At 44.0% G+C, this 27,590-nt stretch overlaps 1 protein-coding gene across 1 annotated transcript in view; it reads right to left on the bottom strand.

Annotated features, from left to right (window-relative positions):
- DOCK2 (dedicator of cytokinesis 2) overlaps positions 1–27,590 on the bottom strand; it is a 543,298-nt gene that overhangs the window by 69,406 nt on the left and 446,302 nt on the right. Inside the window, exons 33-34 of the mRNA XM_049874293.1 lie at positions 14,652–14,800; positions 3,457–3,542 (exon numbers count right to left, since the gene is read on the bottom strand). Coding sequence (XP_049730250.1) covers positions 3,457–3,542; positions 14,652–14,800 — 235 coding nt within the window. The remainder of the gene's footprint in view (positions 1–3,456; positions 3,543–14,651; positions 14,801–27,590) is intronic.

Below are 27,590 nucleotides of genomic sequence, written 5' to 3'. Positions count from 1 at the left end.
CTTTCACCAATTTCAACTTTTTACAGGTGTGCAACTTATTAACAGCAATTAGATTAATCGGCTGTGCAACCCAACCCTTAATCAATGCGATTCACAGCAAACTGCAACTCATTACTCCATAAATGATAATCCCCTCTTTTTCCCCCTCCCTCCTGCCCCTGGTACCAATAATATACTCTGGTCTCTAGACAGTTGCCTGTTCTTGTCTTTTTACATAAGTGAGATCAGACAATATTTGTCCTTTTGAGATTGACTTATTTCATTCAGCATAATGTCTTCAAGCTTCATTCATATAGTAGCATGTATCAAGACTTCATTTTTCCTGAATGAAAGAAGAAGTCCAAGCTGCATTAAAGGCAATGGAGAAAAACAAGGTTCCAGGAACTGATGGAATACCAATTGAGATGTTTCAACAAACGGATGCAATGCTGGAAGCTCTCACTCATCTATGCAAGAAATTTGGAAGACAGCTGCCTGGCCAAACGATTGGAAGAGATCCATATACGTGCCCATTCCAAAGAAAGGTGATCCAAAAGAATGCGGAAATTATCAAACGGTATCATTAATATCACATGCAAGTAAAATTTTGATGAAGATAATTTTAAAAATTATTGCAGCACTGTATCAATAGGGAACTGACAGAAATTCAAGCCAGATTCAGGAGGGGACGTGGAGCGAGGGGTATCATTGCTGATGGCAGGTGATCGTGGCTGAAAGCAGAGAATACCAGAAAGATGTTTTACCTGTGTTTTATTGACTATGCAAAGGCATTTGACTGTGTGGATCGTAACAAATTATGGATAAGATTCTGAAGAATGGGAATTCCAGAATACTCAATTGTGCTCATGAAGAACCTGTACATAGATCAAGAGACAGTTGTTCAAACAGAACAAGGGGATACTGCATGGCTTAAAATCAGGAAAAGTGTGCATCAGGGTTGTATCCTTTCACCATACTTATTCAATCTATACGCTTAGCAAATAATCTGAGAAGCTGGACTATATGAAGAAGAACGGGGTATCAGGATTGGAGGAAGACTCATTAACAACCATATGCAGATGATACAACCTTCCTTGATGAAAGTGAAGAGGACTTGAAGCACTTACTGATAAACACCAAAGACTACAGCCTTCAGTATGGATTACACCTCAACATAAAGAAAACGAAACTCCTCACAACTGAACCAATAAGCAAGATCACGATAAATGGAGAAAAGATTGAAGTTGTCAAAGATTTCATTTTAATTTGATCCACAATCAATACCCATGGAAGCAGCAGTCAAGATATCAAACAACATAATGCATTGGGCAAATCTGCTGCAAAAGACCTTTTTAAAGTATTAAAAAGCAGTCACCTTGAGGACTGAGATATACCTAACCCAAGCATGGTATTTTCAATCACTTCATATGCATGGGAAAGCTGGACAATGAATAAGGAAGACTGAATAAGAATTTATACTTTTGAATTATGGTGGAGGTGAAGTATATTGAATATACTATCAACTGACAGAAGAATGAACAAGTCTGTCTTGGAAGAAGTACAGCCAGAATGCTCCTTAGAAGCGAGGATGGTGAGATTTCATCTCACTTACTTTGGACATGGAGGGACCAGTCTCTGGAGAAGGACATCATGCTTGGTAGGGTAGAGGGTGAGTGAAAAAGAGGAAGACCTTCAACGAGGAGGATTGACCCAGTGGTTGCAACAAAGGGCTCAAACATAGCAATGATTGTGAAGATGGCGCAAGACCGGGCAGTGTTTTGTTCTGTTGTAGATAAGGTCGCTATGAGTCAGCACTGACTGGACAGCACCTAACAACAACAACAATGGTAGTACTATTTTTAGTTTTTTGAAGAACTGCAACAGTTTTCCACAACAACTGAATCATTTTGCATTCCCACCAGCAGTGGATAAGGGTTCCAATTCCTGCACAGTCTCCTCAATATTTGTTATTTTCTGTGTATGTGTTTTTTTTTGTTTTTCAGTCTTAGCCATCCTAAAACCAAAAAACCAAACCCACTGCCATCTATTGGGAGTCAAATGGTATCTCATTGCAGTTTTGATTTGCATCTCTCTGAAGGCTAATGACCCATTGAGCATCTTTTCATGTGTTTGTTGGCCAAATGTCCTCTTTGGTAAAATGCTGATTTAAGTCCTTTGCCCATTTTATGATTATTTGTCTCTTTGTTGTTAAATTGTCGAATTTTTATATATATTTTGGAAATTAGATTTTTATTGGATTTTTACTTTTATTTTATGGTTTCTGGAGATATTCTCCCAGTCAACAGCTTATCTTTTCACTTTCTTGGTAAAGTCTTTTGATGAACAGAAGTTTTTAATTTTTATGAGGTCCCATTTATTTAGTTTTTTGCTGTTTGTGCTTTTATTATTATATTAGATAATCCATTGTTAAAAGCCAGGCCCAACGGCATTGCCCCTGCTTTTTCTTCTAAGAATTTTATGGTTTTAGTTTTCACTTTTAGGTCCTTAATCCATTTAGAGCAAAGTCTTTAGTTTGTTTTTGTTATTAAAGTCAAAATATTCAAAAAAGAGTTGGAGAAAGAATCCAAAATCAGAGTTGGAGAATATACAATTAGCGGGAAATTTAGAATATCTGAGCCATGTTCCTAAACCTCGGAAGAAGGCCTCATGGGGAGAAAAGGGGCCATTACCATGCCAGATGCTTTATAATTATTCAGTCTTCAGAATAACCACATGGGGATTATTATTCTCGTTTTACAGAAGGGTATACTGAGTCCCTAGACACGGGATGATTGGTCCCAAGTCATGCAGCTGGTAAGTGGTAGAGCCAGGATTAAAACCCAGTGTCCCGACTCCAAGTCCAGTGCTCTCGAGCTCTGTCCACTGTACATCCCAGGCCAGACCAACAGTGGGGTTTCTTCTGCCCACACGTAAAGCTCCCTTTCTGTTTCTCTCTTTTTCCCCTACCTGGTGTCTAGGAGATAGTGAGGAAGGATGACAAGAGACTGGGCTCTGGTGTCAAACTAGCTGTGTTTCCTTAGGCAATGCACTTAACTTCCCTGAACCTCAGGGGTCACCTCTGTGGAACACAGATCAAAGTATGTAAAGGGGTAAAATGAGACAATAATATAAAACCCTTAGCACAGTGTCTGGTACTCTCCTTGTGCTCAATAAGTGTTGGTCACGATCATTATCTGTCAAAGTTTAAAAAAGAAAAAAAAAATAGCAACAATTTTTCCACATCTAAAAGATAAATAAAGTGGACATTTTGGAGGACTATTTCCCTCTTTCTAACAGCAAATTTTCTTTCTTTCAGGCCCATTCCATAAATATCAAAGAACCAGCTACTCAAGAGAGAGATATGAGGTTACTTCCAAAAATGGAATTTCTCCACTACCTACGAACCTCAGATTGATCTCTAGCGGAGGAGAGAGCCACATCCCCTCCAGGCCCCCCCTGACTGGGCACTGGACTTACATCGACTCCAGCAGCTGCATGTACTGCTCGTCCCCTCGGCCCCCTTCCACCTCATGGTCCAGCTTGAGGATGATTTCATTTTCAAACTGAAGAAGAAGATGGAAATCAACAAAAATAATATTAGAAAGTCTAATGGTGAAATTATTCAACTCATCATTTTAACCAAACTCTAGGGAGCATCTGTTCAATCCCAGGTTTAGTGTTGGGAACTGGGAATGCAGAGAGGAACATGATACCTTGTGTGCCTTTTAGAGGCATCCAGAAAGTAGGAGGAGGCCAAACAGGTGATAAATGCTGGAGCAAATAAAAGGGGGCATATGCAAGGCAGATAAAGAAGGGGGAAGGAGAGAGACGTGTCAAGCAGACTTTTCAGAGCCCATGTTGTTTGAGCTTGCTCTCACAGATTAAGTAGAAATTTTGCAGGATGACAAAAAGGGAAAAGGGCATTCCAAGTGGAGGACTCAGCACATACAAAGGCATGGAGTTAAGAAAAAGCGCTCCATCTTTAAGGAAAGGTATGTTGTCCCGGACTGCTCTTATTTCTGCCTGTCCAGAATTCCTTTCTTTTTTCTCTGGTAATCACACCATCTCTAATCTCAGTCCGTGGGATTCAGATGGGCTGACCACATCTCTCTAGCTCCAGATATGGACACACAACACAGGACTGGCTTTTAATCAGTATATTTCATCCCGCAGGCCCCAGGATTAGTAAAGACCTGGTCCAAGCCAGTGAGGCTTTTGTTGGAACTCTTAGCAAAAAGAATTCTTCTGCTCAACTTAGAGATGGAAGTTTGTAAGCCCGAGGCTGCCAGGAATAACCAGAATGAGAGAACCTCCTTGAGAATGACACCAATACAGAGGGAAGCAAGGTGAGGAGATGAAGAAAGACTAAGACCTGATGCCATTTTCAAATCCTTAGATCCAGCCATACCTGAAGCTGTATCATTTATACGGAACACGAGCTGATAACTATCTTTTCAAATAGATACATGCATACATACATATAACCAAAAAACCGAACCCGTTGCCGTTGAGTCGATTCCGACTCATAGCGACCCTATAGGACAGAGTAGAACTGCCCCATACAGTTTCCAAGGAGTGCCTGGTAGATTCGAACTGCCGACCTTCTGGTTAGCAGCCGCAGCTCTTAACCACTATACTACCAGGGTTTCCATACATACATATAATCCAGTTTGAACTGGATATTTGTTTCCTGCAACCAAAAAAAATCCTGAAAAATACAATGCCAGACCTCAGAGAATTAAGACTGGCGGCAGTTGTGATGGTCAAAGATCAGACTGGATAAGTGACCAGAAAGCAAGTATGAACCTACAGTCCCACCAGATCTTGTTGCAGTGAAGCCAGAGAATGTTCTGTCTCCCTACTTTCACTGTTAAGAAGCATTTCATCCAGTGGAGTTCACAGCTTACTCAACATGTTTTCTAGAAGGGCCATGCTATGTCAGTCCCCTCCCTCATCTTACCACTCAGAAAGATACTGGTATCTGAGAAGGAAAGAGGGCTTTGGTGAAGACTACCAAAATCAAGGTAGCCCTCAGTCAGGGGCTCCGGGCTCCTAACCCAGGCTCTTTGCACTCAGTCCTCACAATAATCCACAAGGATCGCCTTTCCATGTGATAATGCATGAAAGGCAGCCAGCCCCCCGCTTGGCACAACCTTTATAAACGTCAGCTATTATTACAAATGAAGAAGACACTCAGAGAGTTTAAGTGATCCATCTAAAGTCTCAGGTGACTGGCCGAGTCCTTTCAGCAGATTCTTTCCAGTGCATAAAGGATCAAGCCCTGTTTATTTGGAATCTTTGTTGTTGTTGTTAGCTGTTGGTAGGGCCCCTGATTCATGGCAACCTCGCGTACAATGGATTGAAATACTGCCTGGTCCTGCACTACCTGTATGATTGGCTGCAGATCAGACCATTGTGATCCATAGGGTTTTCACTGGCTGATTTTCAGAAGTGGATCACCAGGCCTTTCTTCCTAGTCTGTCTTAGGAAGCTCCACTTAAACCTGTTCAGCATCATAGCAACACACATACCTCCACTGACAGATAGGAGGTAGCTATATATGGGGTATACTGGCCAGGAATCAAACCACGGTCTCCCACATGGAAGGTGAGAATTCTACTACAGAATCACCAATGTTTCAGTTGGAATCTTTAGGTGATGAAAAGGCAGAGGCCAGATTCACTTTCCCCGCGGTTCACATATCTTCTATGGGGCTGTTGTTACCCACTGGGTGTCCTAAGGGCTAAAGGAAGGGAGTCGAAGTTTGTGCTTCTACAACTCAGGCAGGAAAGAATTTCCTGTAGGCTGCCCCAGTTGGGGAAGATCTATTGACCATGGTAGGCCAGACCTGGGAAGATGGATAGGATTCTGTTAGTACAATGAGGAAGGGCATTGGGGTGGGAGGAATGAAGTGAACTAAGACGTGGAGGTGGAAAGGTGGAGAAAAATGAGGAAAGCAGTTCACCTGGAGTGGAGGATTCAAGAAATAAGAATGGAGATCTAGAGGAGAGCCAGTGTGGCAAGGGTCTGGGCTGCTGGTTTGCAAATGGGTCATGTCCCTTATATGATACGTTTTGTTAAGTAGTGTATATACCATAAGTGTTACCTAAGTCGTGGGTAGGTGGAAGGGTGGGGCCATTGTGTTTAGAAATGTGAACTGTGCCAAGCGTAGGGCAAGAAGACATATTAGCAGAGGAACCACAAGAGTGTGCTCTGATGTTAGGCTGCCTGGTTTTAAATCCCTCCTCCATGCCCGTCATTATCTTGCGAAAGCGAGTAGGTCTTTCTAATCCTAAATTTCATGATTTATATTGGGATTGGCAAGCTTTTTCTGTAAAGGGCCAGATAGTAGATATTTTAGGCTTTGTGAGTCCTAACAGTCTCTGTCCCAACTGCTCATTTCTGCTGTTGTAGCACAAAAGCAACCCTAGGCATTAGGTAAATAGATGGGCATGACTGTGTTCCAAGAAAACTTTACAAGAACAGGTGGTGGGCTGGATTGGCCTGCATGGCATAGTTTGGTGAGCTCTCATCAATATAATGGGCATAACTGTAGTATCTATATCATAGGGTAGTTCTGAGGACTAGATGGTGTTTTACATATAAAGCACTAGCGGAGTGCGTAGCTCAAGTGCACACACTGTTAGCTCGTCTTCTTACTATTACTGCTAACGTTACTGTTACTGCTGCTGAATGTTACTGGAAAGCCAGCATTTTATTCTTGCCTGAGTGGTTCACGGGGAAATGCTGGCACGGTTTCTCCTTGGGAGATGAACTGCTTTTATTCTAAGCAAAGAAGAAATGGATGGGGTAAATAAGCACTTGTCTCAGGGCCACAAAATATCCCTCCAGGAGGGAAATTACAGGGTGAGGAAACATGCAAAGATGCTGCAGTGCCTGAGCCCGTGGGGGTGGAGAGTTAAGGTCACAGTCAGACAGGTCCAGGGTGAGAACTGGGCGGTGCTGCTCCCCTTTCCAGGTCTGGCGCTGTGCTCGGATGTGGCTATGAGGACAGGCTTTGGCATCACACAGTCTTGGTTTGAACCTTGCTTGCCTTGATTTTTCCCAGCAGTGTGACCTTGGGCACGCTACTAAACCTTTCCTTTTTTATTTTATTTTATTTTTATTGTTGTGCAGTCATCACCACTATCCATTTCCATATTTTTTCTATCACCCTCAACAGGAACTCAGTGCCCCCTAAACAGTACTTCCCCTTTCCCCCTCCTGCCCGTCTCTGGTCTCCATGTATTTTGCAAGCCTAGATATTTCATGTAAGTGAGATTATACAGGATTTGCCTTTTTGTGTCCGACTTATTTCACTCAGCATAATGTTTCCAAGGTTCGTCCATGCTGTAGCTTGTATCAGGACTTCATTTCTCTTATGGCTGAGTAATATTCCATTTGATGCATAGACCACACTTTGTGCATTCGTCTGACAATGGACATGAGGGTTGTTTCTGTCTTTTGGCTATTGTGAATAGTGCCGCACTCAACACTGGTGTACAGGTATTACCAAACACTTCTCAGGCTCAGTTTTCTCATCTTTTAAAGGGAAATGAAAAGCAGCACCATTTCGTAGCAGTGCTGTGAAAGTAAACAGGAAGATCCACGTAAAAGGCACAGCACGATGCGTGGCACATAGTAAGTGCTCAATAATTGTTAGAAATATCATCACGCCACTTGTCACTGTGTTGGCACTGCCATCATTATTAGCCCCATAATCTCATTTAATCTTTATAATAGCATAGCGAGGTAGGTATCATCATCCCCATTTTACAAACGAGGAAACTGAGGCGAAGTAGGATCTTTGCTTTCGGTTTCAAAGAATATATGAACTTGAGCTAGGGTAGGCTCAAGGGTCCAACACAAGAAGCCCCTCCCAAGCATACCTTCTGCCATGCCACTGTGACAGCCTTACCCCCTACGCTGTCACTAGGCATAGCTTAGGGCATAGTTCTGGCTCCTCCAATTTAATTCCATTTTCATCTCCAGCTACATGTGACTGAATCACATCATGGACTCCCTGACTTCTCACTCTACCCCTGGGAGGAGGATATTTGTTGAGGAGTATGGGGGCACAGTGGTTAAGAGTTTGCTAACCAAAAGGTCAGGTTGGCAGTTCGAATCCACCAGCTGCTCCTTGGAAACACTATGGGGCAGTTCTACTCTGTCCTATAGGGTTGCTATGCGTCAGAATTGACTCGACAGCAATAGATTTTTTTTTTTTTTTTGGTTTATCCACAGGTTAAAGGAGCCCTGGTGGTACAATGTTTAAGCACTAAGCTGCTAACTGAAAGATTAGCAGTTAGAACCCCCCAGGTGCTCCATGGGAGAAAAGACCTAGCAATCTGGTCATGTGAAGATTAACTCATAAAACTCATAAAACTCATAGCAACCCATAAAACAGAGTAGAACTGCCCCATATGATTTCCAAAGACGTAAATCTTTATGGAAGAAGACTGCCACATATTTCTCCTGCAGAGCAGCTGATGGGTTTGAACAACCTGCCTTTCGATTAGCAGCCGAGTGCTTTAACTGCTGTACCACCAGGTCTCCTTTTGTGAAGACTATAGCCTGTAATACCCTATGCGGCGGCTCTATTCTGTCATATAAGGTCACTATGAATTGGAATCAACTCAATGGCACACAACAACAACATCCACGGTTAGGCTCCTGAGTGGTGCAAATGGTTTGCTCTCAACTTCTAACCTAAAGGTTGTTGGATTGAACTCACCCAGGGGTACAACAGCAGAAAGGCCTAGTGATCTGCTTTTGTTAAGACTACAGCCAAGAAAACGCTGTGGAGAAGTCCTACTCTAGCACATGAGCTCTCCATAATGGGAACTGCACAATGGCAACCAGTTATTGTTTTTATGCTACAGATGTCTGGTGCCACAGGGGCCCAATACTAATCTTCAATAAGCCTAATCAACAGAAAGGGGGTTGTCATGGATTGAATTATGTCCCCCCAAAAAATATGTTATCAATTTGGCTGGGTCATGATTTCCAATATTGTGTGATTTTCATATATGTTGTAAATCCTGCCTCTATGATGTTAATGAGGGAGGTTGGGTGGCAGTTGTGTTAGTGAGGCAGGACTCAATCTACAAGATTAGATTGTGTCTTGAGGCAACCTCTTTTGAGATAAAAAGAGAGAAGTGAGCAGAGAGAGGAGGACCTCATATCATCAAGAAAGGAGTGTCAGGAGCAGAGTGTGTCCTTTGGACCCAGGGTCCCTGCATGGGGAAGCTCATAGTCCAGGGGAAGATTGGTGAGACGGCCAACAGAGGGAGAAAGCCTTCCTCACAGCTGACACCCTGATTTGGGCTTTTAGCCTATCTTACTATGAGGAGATAAACTTTTCTTTGTTAAAGCTATCCATTTATGGTATTTCTGCTATAGCAGCACTAGATGACTAAGACAGGGGTGAACAAAAGAAAGGGGGTAAACTCTAGGAGCCACTCCATTCAGGAATGGGCCCCCTGCTTTTGGTAGAATGGCCTCAGATGAACCTCACACTAGCATTGTGCCTTCTCTGCATTGTCTGCTGCCTCTTCTTTGGAACATGTGGGCTGTTTTCATCATCTCGTTTCCCTAGAACGTTATCTGGTCCCCTGATAAGAGCCAGCCCCTGCCTACTCAAGTATACATTTGGGAATAAGGGCACTTCTTCAAAGCTACCGTTAGGCCTTTGGCATAGGAAGAGCAGATATGGTGCAGCAGGCCCAGATGTCATAGAGGCTAAAACAAAACCAAACCCATTGTCACCAAGTCGATTCCAACTCATAGCAACCCTACAGGACAGAGTAGGACTGTTCCACAGGGTTTCCAAGGAACACCTGGTAGATTTGAACTGCCAACCTTTTGGTAAGCAGTTGTAGCTCTTAACCACTCCACCACCAGGGTTTCCATCAGGGAGATAATAAGGGTCAAACGGACACTGCTAAATCAGCCTTTGATCTCCTGTGTTAGTGGAATGTTAATTGCTCTGGGATGGGTGAAGATAGAACTGGGAGGAAGCTGGAGAAGGTAGTATCATAAGAGAACGGAGGTCTCTGGGAGACAGTATAGCCTTCCAATTTCCTCTGAGTTATCTGATGTGTCTGCTCCAGTTCATCCCCCAAAAAGCTTGAGTTTAGGAACTAGTAATGGTATTATGATGCCCATTTTAAAGATGAAAAAACTGAGGCTGAAAGAGATTAAATAACTTGTCCCAAGCCATTCAGCTTATAAGCAGTAAGCCTATCTGACTCCAAAGCACAGTATTCAGCACATTGTAGGTGCTCAGTACATGTTTACTGAACTGATTCTATCTTTTCCCACAACATTAAGTTCTAAACCACTGAAATTGCCACCTTACTCTTTTATCTTTCCCCACGACATTAAGCTTTAAACCACCGAAATCGCCAGCTTACTCCGTGCCAAAACTCAGTCTCATCAGTGAAATGTACCAAACTGAAAACTCCATTAACTATTCAACAAAGCAATCACTGAGCTCTTACTGTGTCCCAGGCACTGTTCTAGGCGCTGCTGTCAGATGCTATTACTGCTCCCTTCTCTGAGAGAGGACGTTTCTCTGAGATCACCTGTCTGCCGAGGGCTCAGACTCTCTGACTGATCCATTTCCTTTCTATAATTTGTCCCACAGGCAACTACTCTCCTTAGTTTCTACCCCTCAGGCACCCAACTCCTTCTCACCAACTTCATCAAGAAAGCCCACGCCCCCCCCACCCCCGCCTGCCCTTCACAAAGAATTGGCAGCAAGACAGCGGGTCTGTCCAGCCCCAAGGGGTTATTCAAGCTGGTTTTCCTATGGGAAAATGCCCCATTAGTTAGCCTTACTGTCTTGTGTCTTTTGATAAGGGACCAGCAAAGACAAGCAATTGTGGGACATGCTCACAGTGAATGCATGCCTGGAGTGAGGGACCCCCAAACGACCCTACACATGGAAAATAGGTGGGTGCATGTCCCAGGGATGCCAGATAAGGGAATATTTTATGGAAGGAGTCCCTGGGTGGTACAAACAGTTAACACACTCACTGCTAACTTAAAGGTTGGAGGTGGGAGTCCAACCAGGGAGACTTGAAAGAAAGGCCTGGTGATCTACATCTTAGCTATTAAAAACCCTGTGGAGCACAAGTCTACTCTGACACACACGAGGTCACCACAGTCTGAGTAGACTCGATGGATATTGTTTTGTTTTATTTTTCATGGAAGGAAATTCACACTTCAAGGCACCAAGCACAACAGCTGTCAGATCATACTCCAGATGATGACCCAGTCTTGTTTCTGTTGAGGACATTGCATACTAGTGGATACCTGGAATGTTTCTTTTGCACATCTGTTCTCCCAGAAATCCTCTAAGTCCAGCCGGTGCTCACCTCTAGGAGCCCGTGCTGATCGGGCTTAAGCATGATATCCTTCATCGCATGCGACATGTTCTTTCACATATTGCCAAGTTTCACTGGCTTTGCTCCCCAGAAAGGCAACAGATTCCAAACTGCCTTCAGGCACTTGGTCCAGGGTTTCATCTTCTATGCCCCCGGCCCGCCATGTCGAATAAGTTCCCTTTCTCCATCTGAACTCCTCAGCCTGATTTCTTTTCAGGCTCCTTGCAAGGGGCAGCACCCGGTCACCGTTCTTTCAGAGATTCAAGAGCTCCTCTAATCCCAAGAGAGCAGAGAGGACTCTCTCACAGTGGCATGATCACAGCAAACTAGTCATCTATTCCACTTAGACCAACTTTTTCCAAAATGTGACTGGCAGAATGGCTGATTCACTAGATACACAAATAAATTTGGAAAATGATACTGTGGGGAGTCCTTGGGTGGTGCAAAAGGTCATGCACCTGGCTGCTAACCAAAAGGTCAGCAGTTCGAGTCGAACCCAGAGCACCTCAGAAGAAAGGCCTGGAGACCTGCTTCTGAAAAGTCAGCCATTGAGAACCCTGTGGAGCCGAGTTCTACACTTCTACTCTGACATACATGGGGTTGCCTTGGGTTGGATTTGACTCGATGGCAATTGGTTTGTTCTGTTTTGGTTTACCATGGAACATCTTACCCTCTATGGCAACACGCACCGAGGTTTGTCACAAGGGGTCACAATATTCAGTGACTCCCAATGGTATTTAACCTCAAAACCCTCTTCCCTGAGCAGCTTGCTGGATCAGTATTTCATCAAAACTATTTTGAGAAAGCCCTGCTCTAGAGGATGCCGTTTAGTCTTTCATTCAGTCATCATCTACTGTGATGTAGAGAGCAGAGAGCGAGTGGTCATAAGCATGAGCTTTGGAATCTTAGTGACCTGTGTGTTCCATCCTCTGCTCCATCCCTTTCTTGATGTGTGCCTTTGGACAAGTGATTTTAAACTATAAGCCTCAGTCTTCTCATTTTTAAAACAGGGGTGATAATGCTACCTACCTCAGGGTTGTAATGAGATTACATGAGATAATGTATAGAAAGTATCATAGTGTTGGACATATTATGAGACATTGGTGGTTCAATGGTAGAACTCTTGCCTCCATGTGAGAGACCCGGGTTTACTTTCTGGTCAATATATCTCATGCATGGCCACCACCCACTTTTCTGGGTTGGGTTGCGTATTGCTATGATGCTGAACAGGTTTCTGCAGAGCTTCCAGACTGAGTTGAACTGGGAAGGAAGGCCTGGTAACCTATTTCTGAAAATCAGCCAGTGAAAACCCTACGGTTCACAATGGTTCAATCTGCAACCGATCACAGGGTGGCACAGGACAGGGTAGCATTTTGTTCTGTTGTGCATGAGGTCACCATGAGTGAGCACTAATAACAACAACAAATGACATGTTAGTAAACACCCAGTTAATGTCAGTCATTGTTACCATCATCATCATCATTCTCATCATTAGATGAAGATACAAAAATGAAGAAAAATACACAGAAATGAATATAGGACAAGGCAGTACATAATAATCCTATGTTACAGAGAAATAAATGGAATGGAAACAGATCTCTGAAAGGACATGACATCTGGAATGGGCTTTGCCGGATCAGTAGGAGTTTAGGAGGTGCTGGCAGGCAGAACTGTGGATGTTACCACAAGGTAACACGAAGAAGACACACATGAAGAACATCTACCAAGACAAAGCAATTCGGGTGAGTTCAGAAAATGTCTGGAGAATGGGTAAGGTGGGGGGTAAAGTGGGAGATAATGGCTGAAAAGTTCTACAAAAGATCAGAGCAGGGAGGGCCTTGAATGCAGGCTAAAGGGCTTGGGCTTTATGGAATAGGGATTAGAGAATTAAAGAGCAAGTGAAGAATAAGATTACTACTGTTTTAAGGAAAATTATTTGGTAGCAAGATATGTTATGGAATGAGAGGCAGAATAGTACTGCTGCTACTGCTGCTGCTGCTGGTGGCGGTAAATTCAGTTAGGAGTGAAACCAGGTGAAGAGGCGGGGTAGAGAGGATGGCAGGGAAAGATCTAAGGGGGAACCACTATGGCAGCATCAACAGGGCTTGGAGACCATCTCCCTAAACCAAGGCTTTGAACCGGTTCGTATTGGTTCAGTCATGGCCGACACAACAAAACCAGAACAGACCTGAATTTTTAAAAATCTGAGTACCACAATCGGAAGGGAAAAAACTATGGGCTGAAGCCCTGGCATGGGAGTCTCCGAAAAGGCATGGTGAGCTCTTTCAAGAGCCTGATGTATGAGATTGGATTATTGCCAGGATTGAGGAGAGTGACAGACATTCAAAGCGGCCACCATCTTTGAACGGGGCACCACTGTTTCCCACTCTGAGCAAAATCTGAAGGGCAAGAGATTTGGTTGTTATGCAGTTCGTATGCTGCCCTTGTTTTATAAGAGGGAGAGCCTAGCAGGGCTTTAACCCGTAATTTTTCCCATTCCAGATATGGTTCCAGTTCACTCAAATGTCTAAAATTTGGGTCTGTTCCAGTGTTGCTTCTTCAGCTGTGATTGAACCAGGAAGAACTGGTTCAAAGCCCTGCTCTAAACTGAACATTACCAGGAACCTGTATGAAAATGGGTTCTTTGTACACTGCCAGAAGCTTCTAGTGTGACTGGGCTCAGAAAATGGTCTTGCCTTTCAAGTTTAACTGGATTTTCAATGAAAGCACTTGGCTGATGGCCTTTGGGTTTTACAGTAGGTGCCCACTCCCTCTATACTGGGGAAAGCCTCCCGTTGCCAGGTTAGACACAACAGGTCCCTCCTGAGAGCCACACCTCTAACCCCATTTGTTGTCAACTTTGATGCATGACCAAGTATGACACCTGGTGCAAGTCAGCTTTTTCTAGATCTTCAAAGTTACCCCAGAAAATGAAGTGCTAGGCACAGGTGGGTGCAAGATTGGGGCAGGTGGAAGGGGGAGATCCTTTTAACACCTTTAGAAAACTATTAGGTAGAGAAGCAGGATCCCTATACTATTAAGAAAGGGGCCTAACAGATACACAGCAAGAAAGTTCCTTTTAATCTTGGCTTCGGGCAGAAATGCATGATAGAATACTGACCAAATCCAATCTGCCCACTCATTGCAGGCACATGAATAAATGTCTCTCTCCAATGGCCAAGTCTCCGAATGATGCTCAGGCAGATGGAACTAGGATATCATTATGGGGAAATGGGCTGGGGATTAGGGATGCTGGCCTGAGTTTCCAGACTCATTTTTTACCTTTTTGAAATCCCCACTCCTTTGATATTCACACAGCATCATGTCAAAGAAGATTGGTATGGTGGCTTTCCGGAGCTCTGTCTCGGGGATGAGTGTCATCTCTAATATGGGTCCCACCATGCCCGGGATGAAGCAGATTTTGTTCTGGCCTGAAAGAAAAGAGAGGCAGGGATGCATAAAACCATTTCATGATGCACCAGCCCTCCTCAGACCAAGCCTGGGGAAAAAAAAAGGGAGGCATAACAGTAAAAACAATAGTTAACACTGATAGTGTTGTTTACCAGGAGCCAGGCACCATTTTGAACACTTTACATATATTAACTCTGGCAAGAGCCTCATGTATCATCTAAGATGAGCCCTATTATTATAATAATGACACAGGCGTGTATAAAGCACTTCACTGTTTACAAGGATTTTCACCTGCATTATTTCCTTTGCAAATGCTGCCCTGATTTAATATGTTAGCAACGGTAAAGCACAGGGATATTTGAAACTATGTGTGTCTGCGACACGAGCCAAGTTTCAGAGATTTGGAAAACAAGCTTTTTACTAATGGTTTCATAGACCATGAAAAGCAAAGGTTACTGTTAAGAACCTACTGTAATAGTGTGGACTGTGGAAACAAAACCAAAACCAACCCCACTGTCGTTGAGTTGATTCTGACTCATGGCAATCCCAAGTGTTACAGAATAGAACTGCTCAGTAGGGTTTTCTTGGATGTAATCTTTACAGAAGCAGCTCGCCAGGCCTTTCTTCTGCAGTGCTGATGGGTGGGTTTGAACCACCAATCTTTAGCTTAGTAGTCCAGTGCAAAGTGTCTGTGCCACCAAGTTAAAATATTGCTTTACCACCTTGTCTGGAGCAAGGGAGAATGAAGAAAACCAAAGACACAAGGGAAAGATTAGTCTAACACTAATGGAGCAAAAGTACTACAGCCTCCACCAGACTGAGTCCAGCACAAGTAGAGTGTGTCCAGCTATCACCACTGACTGCTCTGACAGGGATCACAATAAAGGGTCCCAGACAGAGCTGGAGAAATATGTAGAACAAAATTCTAACTCACAAAATAAGACCAGACTTACTGATCTGACAGAGATGGGAGAAGCCCTGAGAGTACGGCACCAGGACACCCCTTTAACTCAGTACTGAGGTCGCTCCGAGGTTCACCCATCAGCCAAAGATTAGCCAGGCCCATAAAACAAACAATAACACACGTAGCTCAACCATGTATACAAGACTAAAGGGCACACCAATCCAGGTATATTAAAAAAAAAAAAAAAAACCATTGCTGTTGAATCAATTCTGACTCATAGCGATCTTAAAGGACAGAGTAGAACTGCCCCAAAGGGTTTCCAAGGAGAGTCCAGTGAATTCTAACTGCCAACCTTTTGGTTAACTGTTGTAGCTCTTAACCACTATGCCGCCATGGTTTCCAACCCAGGTGTATGGAGAAGAAGAAAAAAACAAAAAACATTGCTTTAGGGTCAGATGAACCAAAATATCGTGTTTCTTCTGCCTCATTTCAAGGTATCTGTCTCCCTTTGCCCCTCGCTGTCTGCATTCTAGCCACACTGGCCTTGTTCAGTGCCACAAACTCACCTTGCATCCTCTTCCTCAAGGCCTGTGCCCACACAGAATACTGTTCCTGCCTGCTCCCCAAGCTCCCCTCTCCATTACCACCTGAGTTTCCCCTGGATGGGCCCACTCATCATTCCCATCTTAGTTCGAACACCCCTTCCTTTGAAAGAGAAGCCCCATACATCCCCAACCACCCCCACCTCGATCCAACACCCTGCCCTTGTTCTGAATGCCCTGTCTTCTTACCCAAGCTTGTAAGCATGTCCTTATTTGTGCAATCATTTGATTAATGACTGCCCCTCCCATGGAGAGCTTCATAATAGTAGAGACCATGTTTGTTTTCTCACCACTGTATCAGTAGCACTGAACACAGAACATGTTGTTGTTAGCTGCCAGTGAGTCTGCCCTGACTCATGGTGATCCCATGCATGACAGTAAGAAATGCTGCCTGGTCCTGTGCCATTCCCATAATCAGCTGCAGACCCATAGGGTTTATTGGATGATTTTTAGAAGTAGATTGCCAGACATTTCTTCCTAGTCAATTTTAGTCTGGAAACTCTGCTGAAACCTGTTCAGTATCACAGCAACAGGCAAGCCTCCACTGACAGAAAGGTGGTGGCTGTGCACGAAGTGCACTGGCTGGGAATCAAACTTGGGTCTCTTACACGGAAGGTGAGAATTTTGCCACTGAACCAGCAATGCCCACAGAACATATTAGACGCTCAATAAATCTGTCAAATGATGAAACAAATTGGTCCAGTTCCTATACGTACCACCTATGTGACCTGGATATGTGCCGTATAAAGATGCGATACTAATGCCCACCTGTTGGAAAGATCATATGACAACATGTCCGCATATCCTTAGCACAGAGCCTGGCAGAGTCGGGACCCAGTGTTGCTAAATGGTTAAGGGTGTGGATTCTGGAGCTAGACCATTTGAATTTGTGTATTGACTCCACCATTAGCTAACTGTGTAATGTTGGACAAATTTACCTCACTTCTTGTAGCTTCAGTGTCCCCATCTGTAGGATGGGGATAAAAATAACATTTATCTCATTGGGTTGTTGTGAAGAAGAAATGGATTATTTGTGAAGCACCCAGAACAGCTCTGGCACGAGGCACGCTTTGTATAAAGGTTAGCTATTACTGTTGTGATGTCTGGTCAAACTGAACCATGAAGGGCAGCCTTGTTGAGTAGAACTAAACAGACTTCTCAGAATATACACATCACAAGGGGCAGAAAAGGGAGACAAGGAGGGGCACTTAGGAACTGGAGGGATTCCGTGGGGAGGGAGGGCAGGCATATTCAAGCAACTCTGTCATTCAAGCTGACACTCTATATTTCACTGACAGCTGCCTTTCTCCGCCAAGAAGCCCACCCTGGTTTTCTCCATTGTCAGACTGAACATCTGTGGTCCTCACTGGGGACAGAGAGCTAGCAGTGTAGATACTCGGGGTACGGTGCGTAGCCTGGCACTGTTGCTTTTGATAAAAGCTGAGCAAGGGAGCCAAGAGGGAAAGCAGCAAGAAAATGAATTTTCATTCCACCTAACTGAGGCTTAATGTTGGAGTATTTCCCCTGTATCCAGATAAAAGAGGCATTATCCCAACGTCTTCAGTGAGTGAGAACAAAACGGTGAAGTCAGGCAGAGGGTTAAGTGAAATATAAGAGCACTCTTCCAGGATATCAGCTTCATTATACAATGCATTTGGCTTATACCTGAGCCTTCGGTTTGGCCAACTAGGAGAAAAATCTGACTTTCTGGCAGGTTTATAGTAATTGTTAATCTAGGTTTCTGATTTGTCCTTCAAGATCTTTTAAGTCTTTTTCAAACCACAGTGGGGCTTTAAAATTCAAAGTCGAGTGCAATTACAGGTGGAAGGTAAATGGGAAACTGTCAGATAAACCACCAGGGAATGGAGAAATTGCTTAGGCAACAAAGACCTTTAGAATACCAGAGGGCATTGGGTATGATAAGGATCTATTTAAGACGGTTTAAAAGGAAGGCCAGACAGGTAATAGGCCTGGGGTTTCTAGATACTTCTGGCCTGCATTCTTTACAGTCTGTTGAAATGTTCCGCAGACAAGGCGAAGAGGAGAGAGATGTTGAACTCTACACTGTAATCTCAACAGCCTTTATGATGCTCCGTAAGGAAATTTTATTCACGTATATCAAAAAGGGAATTTAAGCAGAGTGGATTTTGTGTTCAAGAAATGTAAGTAGGTACTTATGTGTGTGCGCGTAATTACACATGCATATACATACATACACACAGATATTTTTGCCTAACTGAATACAAACTCATTTGGGGGGACAAAAAAAAACTCTCGTTTAAGAAACAGACCTTCTGTTGTACAGTAAGTCCCCGGGTTATGAACGTCGGACTTACAGACACATCATATTTGCCCTTTAGTGTTATGTAAATTTGCCCTCACTTTGAAACAACTGAACCAAAGCACATGCAGCTTTTACATCATTGAAAAGGCTTCGAGACTTTTTGTGCACTAAAACCAAACCAAAAACCAAACCCGTTGCTTTTCGGTCGATTCCGACTCATAGTGACCCTATAGGACAGACTAGATCTGCCCCATAGGGTTTCCAAGGAGAGCCTGGGGGGTTTGAACTGCGGACCTTTTGGTATTCAGCCATAGCTCTTCACCACTATGCCACCAGGGTTTTCTTTCCTGCAGTAAAGTAAAGTAAGGCTAAATAAGAACTGTATGTGCCTGTTCTGACTTGCCTACAAATTCGACTTAAAGATACACTTAGGAACGGATCTCTTTTGTAACCTGGGCGCTCCCTTTATGCAAAAGAAGGCAAGGAAGGGACTTGATAAGAGGGTCTCTTTCATATAATGGGAGTGGAATCTCCCTAGAAAGAGATACCTCATTAGAAAAGGCTTTTAAAGAGCCAATAAGCCGACAGGAAAAATCCAAATGCCAAATTACACAGGCTTTGGAGAAAGATCTGGAGGTAAGGAAGGCACAGAGAAGGGCCCAGGCATGTGGGTGGGAAGGGGGGTCTCAATTCCCATATGTTCTGTGGTCTCAGTTTCTAATCTGTACAGTGGCCTCACCCATCACTCTTCTTCAGAGTAGATAAAAAGATTGAACACGAAGGGTCTGTGGGCACTAAGAAAAATAACAACAACAACAAAAAGAAATAAAAGAAAATCTTTGTGAACCTGGGTGAGAGAAAGGTTGGACTTATATGTGACAGAAGGAGCAATCAGGCTGGAAGTATTAAATCAGTTTATGTTTAGTCAACTCTGACTCATGGTGATCCCATGTGTGTCAGAGTAGAACTCCATAGGGTTTTCAATGGCTGATTTTTTGGAAACAGATTGCCAGGCCTTTCTTCGATGGTACCTCTGGGTGGACTTGAACCTCCAATTTTTCGGTTAGAGGCTGAGTGCGTTAACCGTTTGCACCATCCAGGGACTCCACCACAAACTTGGTGGCTTAAAACCAACACAAACTTATTATCTTACAATACTGGAGGTCAGAAGTTGGAAATGAGTCTTGCTTGGCTAAAATCAAGGTGTTGCAGGACTAAGTTCCTCCTGGAGGCTCCAGGGGAGAATCTGTCTCCTTGCCTTTTCCAGCTTTTAGAGGGTACCTGCATTCCTTGGCTGGTGGCCCCTTCTTCCATCCTTAGAGCTAGCTGTGTACCATCTTCAAATTGCTCTCTCAGACTCTCCTGCCTCCTTTTTTTTTTTGCTTATAAGGTCTCCTGTGATTACATTAAGGAGGCTTGGTGGTGCAGCAGTTAAAGAAAGGTTGGTGGTTTGAAACCACCAGTGGCTCTGTGGGAGAAAAATGTGGCTGTTTGCTTCCTAGAGATTTACAGCCTTGGAAACCCTATGGGGTCACTATGGAGTTGGAATTGACTCGACTCTGGTGGGTTTGCTTTTTGGTTTTGGAGATTACCTTGGGCCCACCAGGATAATCCTGGATAAGCATGCCATCTCAAAATCCTTAAGTTAATCACATGTTCAAAGTCCCTTTTGCCAAGTAAGGTAACATATTCAAAAGTTCTGGGGATTAGAACATGGACATCTTTTTTTTTGGGTGGTGGGGTTCTTATTCTGCCTTCCACAGTGTTCAGTACTTGTTGAATGAATGAATAAATGGATGGATTGACAGGTGGGTAGATGGATGGATAGATGGGCTAATGGATGGATGGGTGCTTCTCTAACCCCATTTCCTATTTCTTTCCACTATTCCCTCCCCCTCCATCCTACACACTACTCAGGGCATGCCTTTTGCTACCCTGTGAATGCACCATGGCCATCCCTCCTGGGATGCCTGCCCCTCGCTCCTCTTTCTCACAGTCCTGGCATAGCCCATCTTTGAGGGCTAATCCAGGAGCCATTCCCCCCTTGAAGCCATCCTAATAGTCCTTACATCCCTTTTGCCTGAACTCCTGAGTGTCTCCACTATGCATGTCGCTATTGGCAACATCCTCTTAGTTTTCCTAACCAGACTGTGGGCACTTCCTGAAGACTACACCTTATCCTCCCCCAACCCTCCCCCAGCTCCCTGGAGTGTAGCACTGAGCTGGGCGCTCTGTGGATGCTTCAAAGGTGATGGCCCAACCGCACTCACAGCTCACAGGAGGCCATGATGCCAGCCCCTGGAATTTGCCTTTCTTTCCCAGGATGACTATTAACACAGCAGCCAGGAGCTAACCCAAGTGAACGTGGGAGGGTTAAGTGCACAGTCATTTTAGCAAAATGTGCATTGCTTCACTCTGAGCAGAAATCAAATGTCATGATGTTATACTATCAAGAAAGGAATATTACATTTGGCATAGTACCAGGAACTCAAAACACACATGGAATTAACCCCTTAGTGACCAGGCCCTGGTAACAACATGTGGTCCTTTCTCCCCACCAAAACCTCCCCCCTGCCTGTACCCTCCCTGAACACAGACACAGACACACTCACACTCACACTCACACTCACATGCATACCCTCACTCGTATTTGTCTAGACTTTCCTCTGAAGGATGTTAAATACTTTTCAAGCCTGAGATTATAGCTTTGCAATTAGCTATCTTATAATCACAGGGTTGCTCAAGTCTTTCCTAATGAGAAGGAGAAGATGATGATACTGATGATTATGACGATGATGCCCAGATTGCTTCTGGCATTAAAACGAAATTTAAAAACACTAACATGCATTATAATTTCCTCATTATCAGCAGCCTTTGAAAAACATAGTTAGCTGGCTATTTCACACTCTTTGAAAATAGTCTGCATACTCTTTGAAAAAAATTATTAGTAAGAACGTTGGACTTGGGGTCAAGAGACAGGCTCTTTAGCCCCAGCTTAGCCCCTGGTTTGTTGTTGACCTTGGGAATATCCTTGCGCCTCTCTGGGCCTCAGTAACTCCACCTATAAAATCGGGGAGTTGAATTAGACGATGTATCAGCGAGGAATGTGACAGAAATCTGACTACTGCGACTAAACGGAACAAGGACTTTATTTTTCTTCCTTAACAAGAAGTCAAAAAATGGTCAGTCCAGAGCTGCCCCTCCATGAGACTTTTGTCCTCATGGTTTCATGATGCCTACTGCACCTCCAGGCACCTCGTCTTTTTCCCAGAAAGGAAAAGGGATAAGAGTTACGGGCAAAAGATGACTGCATCCATTGAATCTGCCCCCCACCTGGCTTATTTTAATAGACTTTGTTTTTTGGAAACCCTGTGGGGCAGCTCTACTCTGTCCTACAGGGCCAATATAAATCAGAATAGACTCGAAGGCAGTGAATTATTTTTTAAACAGTTTTAAGTCTACAAAAAATTGGGCAAAAATACAGAGAGTTCCCATACATCCCTTGTTATGGATTCAATTGTGTTCCCCCAAAATGTGTGTCAACTTGGCTAGGCCATGATTTCCAGTATAGTGTGGTTGTTCACCATTTTGTGATCTGGTATAATTATTCTATGTGCTGTAAATCTTAACCTCCACAATGTTAACGAGGCAGGATTACAGGCAGTTATATTAATGAGGCAGGACTTTATCCACAGGATTAAGTTGTATCTTGAGTCAATATCTTTTGAGATATAAAAGAGAGAATCAAGCAGAGAGGAGTGGGAACCTCATAGCACCAAGAAAGAAGAGCCAGGAGCAGAGTGTGTCCTTTGGACCTGGGGTCCCAGTGCTGAGACACTCCTAAACCAGGGGAATGTTGAAGACAAGGACATTCCCCCAGAGCTGACAAAGAGAAAGCCTTCCTCTGGAGCTGGTGCCCTGAATTCAGACTTCTAGCCTTCTAGACTGTGAGAGAATAATTTCTTTACTAAAGCCATCCACTTGTGGTATTTCTGTTATAGCAGCATGAGATAACTAAGACGACCCTTCTCCCTGCTGCACACTGTTTCTCCTATTATTAACATCTTGCACTGGTGTGGTACATTTGTTATAATTACTAAACCAATGTTGATACATTATTCACTAAAGTTCATAGTTTACATTGGGGTTTACTCTTTGTATCATACAGTCTTATGGTTTTTGACAAATATGTAATATCATGTGTTCACCATGACAGTATCCTAAAGAATAGTGTCACTGCCCTAAAAATACCCTGTGCTCCGCCTATACATTACCCCCTACTTTTTTTCCATTGGGAAAGAATGCTTTCCTGAAACCTCAAGTATATCGCTGCTGATTCTTATTATCCGGAACTGGGTCACGTGGCCATCACCTGCTACATGACATTGTTAACTGAGCAAATTGCCAACCCCCAAATAATCAGGGTTCAGTTAGCCAGGAAGAAGGTGAGAAACACTATTGCTTGGGCAATCAGCAGAGTAAGCTAAGGATGGCTAGTAAATTTTACTCTATTTTGGATATTCCATGAATTGCACTTTGTAAGCTCTATCATTACCCAGCATAGTGTTCTCACTACATTGATCCTTAATGCATACAGTGCTTAGTCCTGGTTGAGATTAGCAGATTAACCTCATTATCATGTTAACACCAGAATCAGAGAGTTTGCAGTGTGGGTGGAGGAAGGGAAACTACCCATTTGCTCTGCCTCCTCTTTCTATTCTTTTATTCCTCTAAAGAGAGGCAAGGGGAAGGCAGCCATGTCACCAATGAGTGGAAAGCTGGGGCAGCCAGGAAAACCACTTCAGGCTGACACACTTTTTTCTTCCCAGGAGTCAGACCAAGGGGGGGGCGGTGGGGGGCGGGGGGGCGGGGAGGGTAGCCATCTTTGCAAAAGCATCATTTGCTTTTGTTTTCTGCAGTGCTTATCTGTGGCTTCGGTTGGCCCTCTGTCCATAACTCTTTCTTCTGGTAATATCATCCTGGATTTTACTTTGGGAAACTCTGCCTCCCTCAGTGGATGGTAGGGCTATCAGTGAAGAGAGGATCCAAGCCAGGCCAACAGCATGGTATTCTCTGTGACTGGCTCTTTAGCAGTGATGCAGGAATGGAGACTCCAGAAGCCAGTGCCCTGAGGGGGCTCCACTCCCTGTTCTGGTCTCCTAGAGTGGCTCTGGCTCCTGTCCTTCTGTATCCTGGTTCTTCTGCTTGCACTTGCCCTTCAAATATATACCGCCTCTGATTAAGTCTGCTGCAGTCAGTATCTCTTTTCTTGCAACCAGAAAAACTAAGACAGGTGTATCTTCTAATTGCATTAATTTATCCTACAGATATTTGCAAACAACAAGGAGTTCGATGCTTTAGAACATACACACAGGTCAGGGTGTTTGTCCCAATTCTGCCTCTAATCCAGTGTTTGTTGTTATTAGCTGCCACAGCGTTGGCCTCAACTCATGGTGATCCCATGCACAATGGCACGAATACTGCCCAATCTTGTGTCATCCCCATGATCAACTGAGTATCGAACAATGCTCTGTTGTAAACCACAGGGTTTTTACTGGCTGATTTTTGGAAGTTGACTGCCTGGCCTTTTTCTTCCTAGTCTGTCTTAGCCTGGAAGCTCCCCTGAAACCTGCTCATCATCACAGGAACACGCTAGCCTCCACTGACAGATGGGTGGTGGCTGCCTATGAGGTGTGTTGATCAGGAATGAAACCCAGGTCTCTTACTGAGAGACAAGAATTCTACCAATGAACTACCAATCCACTATATACCTTGTACAAACCCTTTCCCCTCTCCAAGCCTCAGTTTCTTCATTGATAAAATGGTGGGTTGGACCAGACTAATACCTTCAAATTATTCTCTTCTGTGCTCTGGAATTTCCTCCCAGAAAACCCTCAGTGGAGGGTGCTCAGGGTCTACATGGGGCGTTCAGGAGCAGCCCCGGGGCCCCCAAACCACTCAGCTAAATAGTTCTGCTTCCATCCAACTTACATTTTGAGCTTTTTTTTTATTGGTCCTCAGCTAAAATTTGAAAAATGCTGGACAATACAATCTCTAAGGGGCCTTTCCAGCTCTGATGTACTGTGATTCTAAGCAGGTGGAATATTTGGTAACATCTTTTCATTCATCAGCATAATTGGGAGGACAGGAACGCCTGCCAAAACATAATCTATATCTAAATAAAATCTTCTGTGTGCAAAACAACGGCAATGAAGGGCATTCAGAAAAGAGCTGGCTGTGTGGAAGGGTTTGAGATAAACAAAGCCCAGATCCCTGTTTTGCAATTCTGGCAGTATCTGGGGTGTGAAGCTGGGAAAGGAAGCCCACCACAGCCTTATCTGGTCTCTGCTATTTTAGAGCAAAGAATGCAAACTCGTGGTGGGTGAACTGAATATGGGCCCTATTAAGGTTTCAGTGAGCAGACCCAATGGTTTAAAAACTTTCAATTAGTTATCGATATTTACAAATTGGAAAATGCATTTAAAACCCAGTTTCCTGGATTCTTGTGAAAAATCAGAAGATATGACATCAGACTTGCATTCTACCAGGACAGCAGTCAAATGGAGAGGGGCAGTGACTATCCCTTTTAGCCGGACGCCCATGCTTCACAGTGCTCCAGGTCCCATAACTCCTTACCATATTCCTGACCCCAAGGCCAGGTGCCAGCTACCACGTAGGCCTATACTTGCACTCTGCATTGCAGAGTAGTGGAAATGAAACTAAATATTTCTTACATTCTCATCCTTATCTAAAGAAACAAAAGATACGTTTTTCTAGAAAATCAAGGCAGATGGTATTTCTTTATGATACTGGTTCTTATACATTGGTGATTTTGTTCCTCAGGGGACATCTGGCACTGTCTGGAGACATTTTGTGAAGCCTTGGTGCAACAGTGGTTAAGAGCTTGGGTGCTAACCAAAAGGTCAGCAGTTCAAATCTACCAGCCGCTTCTTGGAAACCCTATGGGACAGTTCTACTCTGTCCTATAGGGTTGCTATGAGTAGGAATTGACTTGAAGGCAACGGGTTTGGTTTTTTATTTGGTTTGGAGACGTTTGTGGTTGTCACAACTGGGTGGGGGGGGTGCTACTGGCACCTAGTGGGTAGAGATTAGGTGTTATGGATTGAATTTTGTCGCGCAAAAAGATATGTTGAAGCCCTAACCCTGGTTCTTGTAATGTGACCCTGTTTGGGAACAGAGTTTTTCTTTTGTTATGTTAATAAAGTCATTGCAGAATAGAGTGGGCCCTAAATGTCATCCTTCTGAGTGGCCTCTTATAAGAAAGAAAACAGACACAGTGACACACAGGGAGAAGATGCCATGTGATGATGGAGGAGAAGCATCTACAAGCCTGGGAACGCCAAGGATTATGAGAAGCTAGAAGAGACAAAGGAACTTCCTCTAGAGCCGATGCCCTGAATTTGGATATCTAGCTTCCAGAACTGTAAGAAAATAAATTTATGTTCTTTAAAGCCACTCACTTGCGGTATTTTGTTACAGCAGCACTAAGTAACTAAGACACCAGGGATGCTACTAAACATCCTGTAATGCACAGGACAGCCCCCTACAACAAAGACTGACCTGACCCAAAATGTCCACAGTGCCGAGGTAGAGAAACACTGCTTTATGGACTTTATAGAAGTTTAACATGCCCAGCCTCTTCACTCTTTTATATTACCCACCTGGACCCTTGCCTTTAAGGCCTTAGTGATAATAAAAACCAGCTTTGGGGGTTAAGGAGCCTGACGGGGCAAGGATGAAGATAAGGATAATAACCCTGCCGTAGGAGCAGTCTCCATAGTTTTACTTTCCCCTCTTTCAGCTGTTAGGATCCTCATAAGCATCTGTGGGAGAAGCTATTTCCCCAGCTGAGGTCCAGTGATGCTTAGTTCCTTGTTTTAGGTCTCAGAGCTAGTAAATGGCAGGGCAGGGCCCATGGTATTGATAGGGCTGTCTGTCCTGGGCCTGGTTCCTCAGCACTTGCTCTCTTTGATTTTGTGGGCCAACCCACAACCTTTCTGTTATTCAGTATGTGCTCTCACCAGGAGGCTAATGCTGCCAGCAGACACGGAGCCCAGAAGGACAGTCCATCCATGGTGCATTGCTCCCCACAGTGAATAACCTTGTGGAAGGGACTAGAAAGTGCTGTCCAGGAACTCAGGTGAGGACCAGCAGACAGTAAAAGGTCTCAGAATGAGAGCAGAAAGATCAGCAGTTGCCAGGTGTTTGGGGTTAGGGGAAAGGGATGACTAGGTGGCGCACAGGGCATTTTTAGGGCAGTGAAAATATTCTGTAGGATATTTTCATGGCGGACACATGACATTATTCATTTGTCAAAACCCACAGGGCTGTACAACACAAAGAGTAAATGTCAATGTAAGCTATGGACTTTAGATAATTATAATATATCAACATCGGTTTATCAATTGTAACAAATGTGCCGCACCAATGTAAGATGTTGATAGGAGAAACATTGTGCAGGGAGGAGAAGAGTATATGAAGTTCTGTACTTTCTGCATAATTTTTCTGTAAAACTAAAACTGCTCCGGAAATGAAGTTTGCTTAGAAAAATAGTCCTAGGAAGCAAGAAGCAAAATTTAGAGACGTTACACAGGTTAAATCCCAGACGTGGACAGAGTTCCTGCAAGTGCCTCTACCAAAGAGGGTCCACATCCACGCTCAGGGCAGAGCAATCTGGCAGCAGATATGTCAAGGAGAAAGCACAAACCTCAGGGCTGAAAACTCCTCACTACTCTCCATCCATCCGTCCGTCTACCCACCCGCCCATCTGTCCATCCGTCCATCCGTCCGCCCACCCACCCATCCATCCTTGCAGCAAATACTTATTGCTTAGGATTCAGGTCTTGTGCAAGGTATGTGACCCCTGTCCTTGTGGAATCAAAACCACGCTCTGGGGCTTACCTCCTGCTTAACCTCAACAAAGTTACTTGCCTCTCTGAGTTTCCTCATCAATAAAACAAGGGGAACAATTTTCATCTTGCAGGAGGTGATGTGAAGAT

The sequence above is a fragment of the Elephas maximus genome, chromosome 2 (genome assembly GCF_024166365.1).
Source record: "Elephas maximus indicus isolate mEleMax1 chromosome 2, mEleMax1 primary haplotype, whole genome shotgun sequence".
Classification (NCBI taxonomy): domain Eukaryota; kingdom Metazoa; phylum Chordata; class Mammalia; order Proboscidea; family Elephantidae; genus Elephas; species Elephas maximus.
The sequence above is the reverse complement of the archived record's forward strand: the minus strand, read 5'-3'. Positions and strand labels throughout refer to the sequence as shown.